Source organism: Mus caroli, unplaced genomic scaffold (genome assembly GCF_978045245.1).
Source record: "Mus caroli unplaced genomic scaffold, Mus_caroli_1 scaffold_3, whole genome shotgun sequence".
Classification (NCBI taxonomy): Eukaryota; Metazoa; Chordata; class Mammalia; order Rodentia; family Muridae; genus Mus; species Mus caroli.
In genome coordinates, this window is record NW_028227258.1 from 95,125,394 (window position 1) to 95,141,022 (window position 15,629).

Here is a 15,629-nt window from a genome sequence, read left to right on the forward strand (position 1 = left end):
ATGGGAGTAGTCTGAACACGGTTTCTTGCCTGCTTGCTGTTTCCAGTCCTTAAGTGTTCCTTCTTGGGCTCCCAGATGCAAGTCACATTCCTGAGTAATATCATTGGCACTTTCCTTCAATGGAAGGAGACAGTTCCCAAAACTGAGCCAATCCTTCTAGGATATACTCTAGATTTCTCTTGTTCTGTTCTGTTAAATATTCTATTAAACTTTACTATTAAAACTAGAAACATTTTGGCAAACACACCTTGTTTATAGCTTTTTATAGCTATATCTAGCTTCTTCTGGTTTATTCTCCCAAAGATTAGCCTGCTTGTTGTCCACCAATATAACACCCCCAACATTCTGTTTGAGCCTTTGTAGAAAATTATCTCCCCCAATTCTACTTCCCATGACTAGGCTTTTATGTTAGGTTTTCATCGTCAGGATGGAATACCTCACAGAAAGAACTTAAGAACGGTTCACTTTCCTCATAATTTCAGAGGTTTCAGTCTATTGTGGCAGAGAAGGGCAAATGCAGGAAAACTGCTCATTTTCAAAGTAGTGAGGAAGCAAGGAGAACACCCACATCAAGAGCCCTCTTCTTTGTCTCTTGCACTCAGTCTGGGCCTCCAGCCTATTTGGATAGTGCGAACTGTACTCACAGTGAGACTTTCACCTCAGTTAATCCTCTCCAGAAACGTCTCATAAACATCCAGAGGTGTGCTTTACTAACCTAGGCGCTTCTCAAGTCAAGTTGTCAATCCAGATTAATCATCACAGACTTTATCAGTATTGTTTGTCTTTCTCAGACTCTCATATAATAGAATTATATAGTATGTCATCTTTCACATCTAGTTTATTATGTAGCAGAATAATGCTTTTTATAATTTATCCCTGCTGTTCTACTCACCAAATATTAACTCAATCTAGCATATACATATACAAAACTATTCCTAGGTTTTTGTCTTTATAAATAAGGCTGCTACAACTATTCAGTGGTTTTTTCAATTTAAATTATTTGAGCAGTAATATCCTATCATTGTGATTTTCTACTTGTCATGTTTTTAAGTGATCAAAATGAGTGTGCAAATACATCCTATCCATTTAAAAACATGGTTTTTTTTTGTTGCTGATTGTTAAGTGTGTGTGTGTGTAAAATTATTTTTAAAAACCAACCCTTAGTCTTGCCCGTTCATGTAAAATATCAACCACACAGCTCTAAGTCTTTGTTGTTTTTCAGGTTGAGGTCTTTTTTATCTTTGTTTTGTTTTGTTTTGTTTTGTTTTTGAGATAGGGTGTTATGCTGCAGAGTCTGGCCTTGAAATCACTATGTAGCTGAGAATGGCCTTGAACTTCTGAACCCCCTATCTCTACATTCAGTGTCAGGATTGTGGGCATCTACCACTGTGCCTAATTTTATTTGGTTCTGGGCATCAATCCAGGGCTTCATGCAAGCATGCTACCAACTATGCCATACTTCCCAGCCCAGGCCTGTTTTTACTACAGATTATGACCTTGTACAGTACAGTCTACTTACAGCAATTTTGTTGTCTTTTCTTTCATCTCTTGTTAAAACTTAATTATGTTAGTAGTATAAATTTGATACTGGTGTACTAAGCAATTATTTAAATATGTGTGATAGACAACTACTCAAATGGTATTCGGTGGTGCCAAATTCCTGGTGTTCATGCTATCATGTAACCTCTTCTGTCCTTGAACATGAGCTAGACTTCTGGACCTGTTTTTTAATAAGTTGAATATAAAGGAATAACAGGATGTTACATTCAAAGTTATGTATTTTAAAGACTGAGTTTTTTCTTAGGTGGTCTCTCATGAACAATAGCTGGTACAGTTTGGGGAGAAGTTAACAAGAAGGACCTTAGAAACATCTTTTTCTAAATCAGTCAACAGCCACGTGAATGAACTTGAAAACGGATGCTCATTTAGACAATAATTGTGGTAACCTCACAGTTCAATAGACTGTAACCTTCTGAGACTTGACTTAGAACTACTTAATGAAGCTTCTTGATCAACAGAAGATGTGATATAATACTTTAAGATTCTATAAGCTACTGCAGCAATAGATGTCTAATACACATTACAAGAAAAGGGTCTTAAACTACAGGGCAGCTGAAAAAGGGCACAGAAGCTAATGAGAACTTCTGACCAGCAGGAAAACATATTCCCAGGTTCTGGGAATATGGTTATCTTTACAGAAACCATTATTCTGCCTACAACAGACACGTTCCTAAAATAACATTGTTTAAAATGATTTCAAGGAAAACCATCAATTTCTGCCAAGTCTGTATTTGGTTCTACACTTTGTTCTCTCTTTGTATTTATGCAAGTTTAATGACTGTTCTGCCATCTCCATTCTGCTACTAAGCTTACCCAATCAATCTTTTTCTTTCAGATGTAATTTTCATCTCTAGAATTTCTATTTGATATATAATATATAAACAACATATTTACACACATTAGAGATAGACAAGTTACATATAAAATTTCACTTTCTTTGTTGAGATGTCATATATTTTTATTCATTATAATTATATTTTCCTTCACATATGGGGCAAAATTATAACTGCCTTAAATTTTTTTCTCATAAATGCTAATATTTGTATGAGGTAATCCCTAATAACTTCAGAATAAGTCTTTTATATAGAAATGAGTCAGATAAAGTCAACATATAGAATGTGCCTATTATGTTGTACAGGTTCTGAATTTTGTTATATTCTTCAGGAATGATGAATTTTTTCCTAAGCAGGTAACTAATGTGGTTGCCTTAGAATTCAAATTCTGTCTTAAATGGGGGACTAGATCCTGCTTTATTCATGTATCCTCTTCAGTAAGCTGCTCACTGAGTCTGGTTCATGCATGGGTGGTTAATCCTAATACAGATTTGTGCAGAATTTATATACAGAAGATCTGTCTAGTTCTCCCTTCCAGGATGCTGGACATTCCCACTCTCAGCCCCACCTTTCCAATGATCATAGTAGCACTGAGCTCTGTCCTTGGTTCTTATTAGAAAGACTTTTGAGTGGATGGACCTGGAGGGCATCATCTTGAGTGAAGTAACACAATCACAAAAGAACTCACACAATATGTATTCACTGATAAGTGGATATTAGCCCAAAACTTAGGATACCCAAGATATAAGATACAATTTGCTAAACGCATGAAACTCAAGAAGAATGAAGACCAAAGTGTGGACACTGTGCACCTTCTTAGAATTGGGAACAAAACACCCAGGGAAGGAGTTACAGAGACAAAGTTCGTAGCTGTGATGAAAGGATGGACCATTTAGAGACTGCCGTATCCAAGGATCCATCCCATAATCAGCTTCTAAACGCTGACACCATTGCATACACTAGCAAGATTTTGCTGAAAGGACCCAAATATAGCTGTCTCTTGTGAGACAATGCCGGGGCCTAGCAAACACAGGAGTGGATGTTCACAGTCAGCTATTGGATGTATCACAGGGCTCCCAATGGAGAAGCTAGAGAAAGTACCCAAGGAGCTAAAGGGATCTGCAACCCTATTGTTGGAACAACATGATGTACTAACCAGAACCCCGGAGCTCTTGTCTCTAGCTGCATATGTATCGAAAGATGACCTAGTCGGCCATCAATGGAAAGAGAGGCCCATTGGACTTGCAAACTTTATATGCCCCAATATAGGGGAATGCCAGGGCCAAAAGAATGGGAATGGTGGGTAGGGAAGTGGGGGGCGCTATGGGGGACTTTTGGGATAGCATTGGAAATGTAATTGAGGAAAATATGTAATAAAAATATTAAAAATTAAAAAAAAAGAAAGACTTTTGAGTTTCCTAGTAGCTCTGACCTCTTTGCACAGAGCATTATGGAACTTGAGCTCAGGGTAGAATTTTCTTTTTCTTTTCATATTTGTTTTTGGGTCACTTCCCAAAAACCTTCTCCAGAAAGCTGTTTTTATATTTATCTTATACTTCAGTGTTATCCATAAGATCTGTGGGTGTACTTATCCTTGACATATGATGTTATTATTTGTAAGGCTTTTAAAAATGATAATGTTTATTTTAAAAAGAAAAATAAAAAATAATTATTAATATTCTAATTAGGCAGCTCCAACATCAACGATGGTATTTATTTAATGAAAAATAGTAATTACTATTAGCAGTCATGAAATATTACCCATAAACTGCTCGATAAATCATAAAAGATACTAGATCATTGTTACACAATATTTACTACTGAATATTTTCTATGTTAAAGTAGCCAATAGAGAACGCAATGATCAGGTACAAAGATAGCATCAGGTACAATCTTTATATAAAAACATGAGTAGGAGCTGAAGAGATGGCTCAGGGGTTAAGAGCACTGGCTGTTCTTCCAGAGAAGCCAGGTTCAATTCCTAGCACCCACATGGCAGATCACAGCTGTCTCCAACTCCAGTTATAGGGGATCCTACACCCTTGTACAGACATATATGCGGGCAAAGCACCAATGCACATGAAATAGAAATAATTAATTTAAAAAACAGTGAGCATGATTAGTGTGTTCTACTTCCCTTATGTGTTCTTCTAAGGTCAATAAATGGGTTAGTACATTTGTCACCTAAATTCTTTCATTTATATTAAGTATGAATTCTCATTTTGTTAGGATTGGAGTAAAAAGGGTGGGTTAAAGGACAGATTACTTGATATAAGTTCATTACTTGATAATGGAAGTTCATTCTTTTCCTTTATGCCCAGATGTGTTTACTCTATAAATAGTGGTTGTAAAAATAAATTAGCATGAATCAGTATTATAATTACTACAAATTTGCCTTATATTTTTGATAATGGTTGCTTGGTTCTGAAGAAGGCTAGAAAATTGTTGAAGAGAGTGACTAATGGTCTTTCCTGTGCTAGGCGTGGAGGAAGGGAGCTTTTTGATGTGTGTCTTTGTGACCTGTTACTATTTTTGACCTCAAATCTTGGGTTTCCAGCCTTTGCTCAGAGAGTCATCCAACAGTTTAAATTACACTCCCGCTGGACATATTTTTTGAAGATACTAGTTACATATCAAATTACACATTTAATTAAGACATTACTCATTTTAATATAACTAGGCATATAATAAGGTCAGATATACACAGAAAACTAGATAATAGTGAAACTTAGTTTTAAATGTCTTCTTCCCAAGGCCTCATTTATGTCACTGAGAACCACTCACCATTCCTTGTTACCAGAGGTGTTCATTGCACACTCTTTCTTTTACCCCTGCCTGCCCCATTATTGCATTGATAAAATGAGAAGCCTCTTCCCAAGCAAGGCCAGTTCTGCTGGAAGCAGGTAAAGAAAACAAACAGTGTCCCATGGCAACGTCCAACCACTTCGAAGCAGCCAGCACAACTCTCCTACTTAGTAGTGCTGTCAAGGTGACAGCCTTCACTATATGAAAACTTGTTTTAAATAACTTAGCACACTACCTCTAATTCCAGAAAGAAGATGAAGGAGGAGGAGGAGGAGGAGGAGGAGGAGGAGGAGGAGGAGGAGGAGGAGGAGGAGAAGGAGATGGTGGCAGTGGCGGCGGCTGCGACAGGTGGACTTTTGTGAGGTCAGCCTGATCTACACCGAGTTCCAGTCCAGTAAGGTTTACATCGGAGTCCTCTCTCAAGCAAAACAAAATAAAAAACAACCCCCCTTCCACAGTTTCTCAAGTCAAGGAACTGTCACCCTAGAAAGCACTTCCACCCCTATGTGAAGTTAAAGGGACTTTTTCTGATCAGAAGTTCCACTAATATGCAGTTATGATCACCAGTTAATAGCCCTGCTGCTGCACAGGAGGGTTTCAGATTCGAGGCCACCCACACACCAAGTCGCCCCAAATAGTCAGCAGCCTGCACCTTGAGCCATAGCTCAGGATCCTAGTCCTCATCTCCCACCAGCAAACCCTCTCCTCACCTCAGGCTTCTAAATCCTCCTCACCCCTATCCTGCTCAGCTCACCCTCTCTCGTGTCATGTCCTCCATCTCTCCTTCCCAAATATCCTCAAATCCTCTCCTCACACCCTATATCCTAATGACTCTCCAGTCCTTCAGCTCCTGTGCCCTCTTCTCACGTCCCCCATTCTCCTCACCGGCATTTCTCCTCAGCCACTTCTCACATTTCTCCTTATCCCTATTACACCGTATAGCCTCTTCTTTTCCTCATTTCTCCTCACCCCCACTTCTCACACACTTCTCCTCACGACCACTTTTTCTCACTCCGTTTCTCCTCAACCCCATTTCTCTGCGCCTCCTGCTGGGCGTCCCTCCCTCGCCCCCCCCCCCCCCTGACAATTTGCGGGGCGCAGTCCCCTCGCCTTTCCCGGCGAGCGCGGCTGGGACACTCACGCGAAGAAGGGGTCATCCTCAAAGCTGCTGCTCAGCATCCGGAACATCGTGGTCCTGCGGCGGGCGGCGGGCGCGGATGGAAATGGGCGCAGCTCTCTGCGCCGCCACCGGCCTGCTTCCCGCTTGCTTCGCGCGTCTGCCGGCGGCAATCGCCGCGCCCGCGACTAGGGCGGGGCTTGACGCAGGCCGTTTTCCTATTGGCCATGACTTTATGACGTCACTCAGGTGAGGCGGAGAAGGGGGAAGGACATCGCTCGGCTGCTATGGGCAACCTCAGTAAACACACTGGCGGCGTGAAGTTTGTCTGGAGGCCCCATCCGTGAGGCTCATGAGAGACAACTTGGTCTCGGAGCTACGGGAACCAAAACATTAGACCAGTTCTGAATCACCTTGGCCAAATCGCCCTTAATCCCGACAATTCTCTGGTAGCTGGTCAAATAATGAAAAAAGGTTTTGAGAACAATTGACAAGTGTTTGTATTCACTTCTAGAAGGAAACAAGATGCAGCCTATGAAATTTCAAAAACAAAACAAATACAGTTTTCTGTAATTCTAAAACTCAAAGCAGTGTCTCCCAATACACAAATAACATCTAAACATAGGATCAAATACACAAAAGAAAGAGAAAAAGAAAAACAAGCAAAATGAAATTGCTCCATTTCAAGGATCAGATCAAATCTTTATCACTTTCCCAACGTTCTTAACAAGCAGAATTTGGGCACAAAATCTGTAGCAAGCAGCCATATCTAGCTAAAATTCTATTTCAATTATTTCCATTACAGTATAAAGGAACCTTCTATTTGTAGTAAGGAAGATGGTTTTCACCTTAAAGCAGTCCAGTACCTCAACGATAAGTCCAAACATTTTAAGTGATCTTCAAGAAATGGTATTGGTAAGATTGGTGGGAAGTGGGCAATATGAAAGTTTTATTCAATTGTTGGGGTTTGAAAAGTATTACATAAGCCTTCCAAGAACTGGAGGCAGGAGAGAAGGAGAAAGAGGAGGAAAATGGCAAGGAAGGAAGAGGAAGCAACTTGCACACACCCCAATTCACCTGACCCCACACTCTCCAGGGAGTTCCCTTGGGGAGGTGGAGGGTGTTCATGGCTCCTTGGGGCCCTGTGGGAGACATATGGCATGCTGCCACTGGGAAGAAGAGACCAGGACCTGATTTGGAAGTGGCAGAAATACTCAGGGTTATTTTTGGGAGCTGGAAATGTAATCCTTTGAAACCCACCCCCTCCCCCACCCCCAAATCACCAGGTTTCTCTGGTCGTCCTGCTGCCCAGAGGACTGGCTTGAGGCAGGGCCAACTTTACAATCTAAAATGACACGGCCCTTCCAGGAAATAAATAGGCTATTTTAATCTTCCTCTGGCCTCAGCACGCTGTTCAGAGAGCATGCATGGGTCAGAGGACTTGTAAACTAATTCCATGGCAAAACTGTCTGTACAACACCCGGAATTAGTTTCTGTTTGGCACAAGGCAAATGTTAAAGAGACTATAAAATGAACACAGGCAGTAGCATGACAAACAGTCATATTAAAGCACTTTTGCATTGAGGCAAAATAAGGAAACTTGTGAGAAAAAGTCCCATCTTTTTGCATGGAACTTCTCTCAGAACCACACAGTTAAAACAAACATGAAACATTTAGTCCAAAGACAGCCTGGTAGGGGCTCGCAATGCCTTTTTTAAAGGTAGTAGAAGAAAAAGAATTGGAACTGAAAAGCCCATAACACCAGTTTTAAATGGAAAGAAAAGAAGGGGTGCGGTCAGGAGAGGATAAACACCCCACTAAGGAAGCTATTTGAGGTGTTGAGCTGGCTAAGAGGACAGAGCCCTGGCACTGGCTGCAGACACAATTATAATAACTGATTTGTGAAGCCCTCCTGTCATTTACAATGTGTGAGGGCAGGTTAGGAATGAAATGGTAGGTACCTGCTCACTGAAAACTTGAGAGGAGGGATAGGAGTGTGCAGTTATAAATAGGGGAGGCCACATAGTTGTTACCGAGAAAGTGAGTTTGAGCACAATGTTAGAGGGAGGAAACAGATATCTTCTTGAACTTTCCAGGCCAGTGCAAAGGTACCTGAAATCACATCAATTGAAATTCACCTTCAGAGAGTAAAATCGTAAGTTTTATTTATTAGGATAATAGTTCTCACGTATTTCTTCTTCTTATGTTCCAAACACTGCCCTAAGTGCTTTCAAATACGCGTTCTCAGTTAAACCTTCCCACCTCACGTGCTAAGATGTTTATCCTTTATTATATATGAAAGCAGTGATGCCCAGAGAAATGATGGTTCACTTTAAACTGAAGTCTGTCCTGATGCAAGGCTTACATTATCTCCACCTTCCTACTTTGCCTCCCTGTGACATTTAAAAGGAGAACTACCAGCACATTTGTGTGGTAGGTTACATATTCACACATGTGGTCTCGAGCCACACTGTTGCTTATGTTTCTTTTGGAAGAACACTGACCAAGTCAAGGAAAGACTTCCAGAGACAAAGCATGAAATTCAAGCCAATTCTGCAACTCTACTAATAATTAATAATAGTTCAAAAGGCCAGCGAAATTCATACCCATTAGCTCACCGGGTACTTAAGAAGGATCGGTTACATCTCAGACACTATTTTAATCATTTAGGATACAAAATTCTCTGGCCTATTGGACGTACATTAGCTCGTATGTCAAAGACTCTATAAACCCCCAGTAACAGCACCTTATATAAACTTTCAGTAAATTTCTACTCAATTTCTATCTCACGTGCCCAAGAAAGAAGTCATCAGTAGGCTTTTGAATGCTGGAATTATACTTTATTATAGTTCTCCAGACTCCCGAGGCTTAAACTGTGGATTTCAGTGCCCCCAATGACTCTGTACCCTTGTCTCATTATAGACTATATATCTACAATACATAGATATTGTCCTGGTGAGTTTTACTGTCAACTTGAAACAAGCCAGAGTCATTTGGGAAAAGGGAACATGAGTTGAAGTATTGGTTCATTTAGATTAGCATGTGACCAGGTCTTGGAGGAATTGCTTTGGTTGATGATAGATGTGAGATAGCCTAGCCCACTGTGGGCAGCACCATCCCTAGGCATCTGAGCCTGGACCATATAAGAAAAAAAGCAAGTGAAAAAGCAAGCCAGAAAGTGATTAAAACCAGCAACCAGCATTCCTCCATGACCTTCGCTTCAGTTCCTGCTTCCAGGTTCCTGCCTTGAGTTTATTCCATGACTTCCTCAGGTACCACCTGTTACCTGGCAGCATAAACTGAAACAAACTCCATTCCACAAATTGCTATTGGCCATGGTGTTTATCATAGGAACAGAATGAAATTAGGACAGATATGTTCTGAGGATGAGATACAATTTGTTATGTGACAACCCTGGAGGGAGACATAGACCATGGAGTAGTTGGTATATGTGAACACCGCCAAGTTACAGCGATGCAAGCATTTCTAATGACCCAGAGGATTTCCTCATGCTACTTTCTAGCCACACCTCTCAGAGTAAGTAATATTCTGAGATTTATTTCTTTTTGAACCCACCCCTGATGGACTATGTCGTGGCACTTTAGTCTTTCTCGCTGTGTATAAAGCTACCAATCTATCTTCAAAAGAGTTTTAGATTAGTCCTCAATTTGGCTTTCAAAAATAAGGCTATGCTTGTATGTTTTAAAAATCAACATTCGTTTATTATTCTTAGGTTTTTATTCTCATTGAGATTCTGAAATTTTTTTTTCTCAAGGCAATTTATGAAGTGAAGGGTTTTCCTATTGATTTGGCTCAACAAGTTTGTCAATAATTTGTGCCTCTAGATGTAAACTGAAGCTTCCAGAAACAAAGGACCAAAGCTATCCATGTTCAGGATTCTACAAGCTCAAATGGTTGATTAAACTTGGTGACAAGACTGTTGCAGAAAGCCAAGTTATCTTGGGTTCTTTTTAATTCCTTTAATAACCATTACTTAATAACCATTGATTATAATTTATTTATTGCCCAACTCTGCTTCCTTTTGGCTATCAATACATTGAAATGTCTTTAATGACCAGCTTCCATCAAGCCAATAGCCAAGAAAGCAGTCTGATAGCATCTGAAAGCCATAGCAAACTTTTCTCCACTTGGCTACAACGTGTTTACTTATGGTATTAGGTACATGCCTGACTTGTGGCCTTTTCTATATTTAATAAAGCCTCCTTTAGGAGCTTTCATAGCCGGACATCTGATCCATGGCAGCCTGAATCTCTGTTATTGCAGTTATTCGTGGAAAGTACTTCTTATCCCCCTGGAGGTGAGGTCTGTGTTTTGCACTGACATAGTTAAGAAGGAACACTTTAAATTAAAAAAAGGAAATAGAACTATGGAATGAAAAACGATGGAAAAGTAGAAAAATTTCTTCAGAAAATATACTGAGGTTATCAGTTCTCAGGAGTTGTTTTAATTCAGGTTATCTAAAGGGCTACTTGGAGAGTTATTTTTAAATCCTTGCTGCGGTTGGAGAGAATCCAGACTAGGGGCCTCATTGGCAGGATGACCAAGGGAATATTAGAAAATACTGAAGACTTGGATTTCCTCATTCCTTTATAATGTGTTTTGATGCCTTTACTAGTCATAATAATGAGATTATTTTCTGCCAGTCACTGGAAGGTCATGCAAAGCTCAGAGCTGTATGATATGTACTGTGCATGTGTGTGTGTGTTTGTGCGTGTGTGTGTGTGTGTGTTTGTGTGCGTTTCTCCTCCCTTTCCTTTTTTTTCTCCTTTCATTTCCCCTTCCCTTCTAATTAGAATATGCACACACACATGTGTGTATACATGTTAAAATCTGGCATCCACATGTGAAAGAACCCATGGTATTTGTCTTTATGAGTCTAGGTTACTTAAGAAAAGCTAGAACCTCCTATAAGCAAGGTGCATTGATTCACAGAGTCAATGTTTCACAGGGGGAACACAGGCTGTTGTAGAAAAATAAGTTTTCCTACAGTAACATTGCTAGGTGTGGCAGAGTTGGAGCTGGAAGGCTGCCTATGAGTGCAGGATCTGAGGTTTTACCCAGTGCACTGGTAAGAGTTCTTCTGGCCCCCTTTTCTTCTTCCTTGGTTTGTGTGTGTGTGTGTGTGTGTGTTTAATTAAATGTTTTCTTTATTTACATTGTAAATTTTATCCCCTTTCCTTATTTCCCCTCCAACCCCCCCCCCATCCTACCCCTCCTCCCCCTGTTCACTAACCCACTCCCTCCCGCTTTCCTGTCCTGGCATTCTCCTACACTGGGCATCAAGCCTTCACAAGACCAAGAGCCTCATTGATGTCCCACAAGGCCATCCTCTGCTACATATGTGGCTAGAGCCATGGGTCCCTCCATGTGTACCCTTTGGTTGGTGGTTTAGTCCCTGGGAGCTCTGGGGGTACTGGTTAGTTCATATTGTTGTTCCTCTTATGGGACTGCAAACCCCTTCAGCTACTTGGGTACTTTCTCTAGCTCCTCCCTTGGGGACCCTGTACTCAATCCAATGAATAGCTGTGAGCATCCACTTTCATATTTGTCAGGCACTGGCAAAGCCTCTCAGGAGACAGCTATATCAGGCTCCTGTCAGCAAGCACTTGTTGGCATCCACAATATTGTCTGGGTTTGGTGACTGTATATGGGATAGATCCCCAGGTGGGACAGTCACTGGATACTGGCTCCTTTTTCTAACAACGACAACAAAAGCCAAACCCAAACAAAACAAATTAACCAACCAACCAACCAAAAACATTCATTGAGCTGTCCTCCTGACTGTGTGTTGCGGGCAGAGTGAAAAATCACAGATTGGAGCCAGTCAAATAATAAATGAAGTAAACTACAGAAAATGACAATGGAATTAATAATCAAAGTAATAACCAACTTTATTGAGTTTCTGCTGTGTGCTAGCCACAACATTTGAAAAAAAAAAGATGCGTTAAAAAAGAAAAAAAAGATCGAAGGAGGTAAACACTATTATTACGCCTACTGCAGAAGAGCACACTGAGAGTCAGAGCAGAGAAGCCACTTGTTAAGGTCTCACAGTCTGCAGAGAACCACCACTCCATTCTCCATGCTGTGTAGTTGTGGTGACCCAGAGGGGTGGGCCTACAGCTTGCTGCAGGAGGCTGGCTTTCAGATGAAGGGGCATCCCTACTGTACAGTGCTCAGATGTCCCCCCCCCCAGAGATCCATGCCCACTGATAACGTGGATTGTTACATGAGTTCTCTTAATTTTTTAAAAAGTTAACAACTAATTAAAAACAAAGTACCTCTGAGCAGGCCACAGAAAACAAGCCTGTGGGCTGAATTCAGCTGCAGGCGAAGAGTTTGTGATCCAGTTACCAAGAGTGTGGTTTTCATGGCAGGAGAGAGACATGAGCCCCAGAGCATCTACACACTGGCTTCTGCACATTATTCTAAACTAGATGGTTGGCAAATCATGTGTTGGCAGAGTTACGATGTCCCTTGGCCTCTGGCATGACGCCCTCGTCAGTGGACACCCATCCCCAGCCACATCATCATAGTCCAGATTTTAAAATGTCAGGGTCACAAGGCAGTATTTTTATTTCTGCAGGACTAATTTTCACGGGGATCACACAAGCTTAGTTCAAGTTTGTCAGGTTCAATGTATTCTATTACTTGTAAAACTCACCCTAGTAAAAAGAAATCAGATTGAAATTATATCAACCTAAAATGCTTTCTAGATTGCCTTGTAGTCTAGTTTTGGAAAAGAACTTGTATTGATGTCAGAATAAAGAATAAACAAAACAATCTGCATATAAGACTGTCTTCATCCAAGATTTTACCCTCTTAGTGTATGCTGTCATGGAGATAGCACACATAGTAGTCATGGGTATATATGTATTACATATATATATGTAATCTCAATCAGTTCTTTTCTTTTTGTTACACCTGCTATGCAAGTATTGATCTGTTTATCCCCCTTGAAGACTTAAAAAAAAACCTTCCTTCTTTGATTTATGAATTGCAGTACTGTAGATGGAAGCTCAGGACTCACGTTGTTAGGACAGGCATATTATGCATTCACTATTCACGTGTCTATTAGTAACTTACACAAAAGTAATCAGAAGAGGCCAGAACAAAATTATCAGAGATAATCACTATACTGGCTTGAAATCGGAGCTAACAATTAGGTGGCAAATCTGAAAGTGGGTATTAACCAAGCTTTATAATTTCTATATTTGCGTCACCTTCACTCTCTACCTCACTGATCACACTCTTTCCTTTCCCTGATTTTTTTTTCTGACTTAATGAACTTTGTGTTTTATCTAGATTTATTCTGTGAATTTCGATAACACACCTGAAGCTTTTCTAGGGCGAAGACTGGTAGGTTTGCATACAGAAAGCAATAAGCTAGCTGCTGTTAATTTGATGGCAGTGTTGAGATATTGGCCTCTGTCTGAGAACAAACTCATTAAGGGATACTTGCTGACATGATGAAGTGCCAGTGAAGATCTCAGAGTGATGTCTGTAATTGCCCAGGCCTTTTTTACATTAGGTATCTGCATGAATTATAACTCTTCAGTGAAGATAAAAAGGCTTCTGCAAGAAATTGCCCCAGCGCTGTATGGGCTGTCAGACTGGAGGGCATCTCAAATGAGATTAATGATGTCAGCACTAATATAAGAAGATTTAGCATAACCAAGATTATGGCTTCTGCAGAAACCTGCCAGCACTCATTTATTTTGAATAAATATTATTTTTAATTAAAGTCCTAGGGTGGGTTATTCCTGAAATAATGAGATCTACAGTGATTTCCTTTGGGAATTAATTTTCTCTCTTAATTCACAGTCATTTTGGTGGTTATGGCTCAGAGAGTCTTACCCGTGACAGTCAGCTTTGTAGAACATGCTGATTTTCAGCTAAAGACACTAAATAACCCATTGTTTGTTATAATAAGGTCCTCTCATTTTCTAACTGTATTTATCATTTCGTCTAAGCACGTTTTCAAGGTACTGCCCATAGATGTCTATGGTGAGTCTGCTTTGTAAAATAAGACCAATACTCATGAGAGGAAAAAATGCCTTTAAAAGCAAAATGACTGTGAACATAAAACAGGGATTTGTATTATCCTATACTTTGATTGGCTTTATTTTTTCTGAGTATTATGTTAAATATTTTACACATATAAATTCCCATCCACATAGGAGCTTGACATGATGAAAGATATCAGTCACCTTTTACTAGATCCTGAAACAGAGGAGCTTGAAGCAGTGAATCTAAACTCTCCAGCTCAAGTTCAGAACACCAGGCCAGGCAGCTTCTCTACTAATAGCGATGGGCCAGCACAAAGCTGACTGTCTCAGTCAGTGTTTTAGTGCTGTGAGGAGACAGCATGAACACAGCAGCTCTTATGAGAGAAAGCGTTTAACTGGGCTTGCTTGCAGTTTCAGAAGCTTAGTCCACTTCATCAGGGCAGGAAACATGGTGGCACAGGGGCAGAGGAGGTGCTGCAGAATTATCGGAGAGCTCTACATCTGGATCCATAGACAGCAGGAGGAGGAGGAGGAGGAGGGGGAGGGGGAGGAGGAGGGGGAGGAGGAGGGGGAGGGGAGAGAGAGATAGAGAGAGACAGGGAGACAGAGACAGAGAGACAGAGAGATACACAGAGAGAGATAGAGAGACAGAGAGAGCCCTTGGGCCTGGCTTGGGCCCCTGAAACCTCACAGCTCAACCTCCAGTGACATACTCCTTCTAAACAAGGCCACACCTCCTAATCCTTTCAAATAATGCCACTCAAATAGTGACCAAGCATTAAATCTCATAGGATCCTTTGGGGTCGGCATTTTTCTTCAAACTGTCACACCAACCCTTCTTCCTTATAAAAATATCACTACTCATCAGTACATGGTTTAACCAGATTTTCTGTGACTCAGTGCAGTTGGTGTTTTATTACTGCATTACAAAGCCCAAACTTTGTCCTATAAAAACAATTACATTATTAGCATCATAAAATCTGTGTGTGAAGAACTTACTCAGACATATGACAATGCTTGTGTTGGGACCTCAGTGGGAAGACTATGTGACTGGAGGTGTCTATCCTATCCTCGAATAGCAGGCTTAGAGCTAGAAACTCAGTTGAGACTATCACCTAGGTACCACCAACAGTGGTTTCTATGGGAGCCTGGCTTTGTTGGATTATGCTGGGTCCAGTAGTTGGTCATCTTCTGTAGTTTCTGAGTGTGAGTATTACAGAAAGGTTAGACATAATCGTACAGCTTTCTGAACTAGCTGGTGGGGTGATGCTCTGTCACCTCCCATGT

At 40.7% G+C, this 15,629-nt stretch overlaps 1 protein-coding gene across 3 annotated transcripts in view; it reads right to left on the reverse strand.

Moving 5' to 3' along the window:
- Positions 1–6,508, reverse strand: part of Mlf1 (myeloid leukemia factor 1) — a 30,655-nt gene extending 24,147 nt beyond the window's left edge. The window contains exon 1 of one of the 3 annotated variants that reach the window (XM_029475670.2): positions 6,340–6,508. In XM_029475670.2, coding sequence (XP_029331530.1) covers positions 6,340–6,386 — 47 coding nt within the window. In that variant the 5' untranslated portion in view covers positions 6,387–6,508. The remainder of the gene's footprint in view (positions 1–6,339) is intronic. The other 2 variants (XM_021158485.2, XM_021158484.2) reach the window with 2 other exon arrangements.
- Between the last annotated feature and the right edge of the window lie 9,121 nt (positions 6,509–15,629).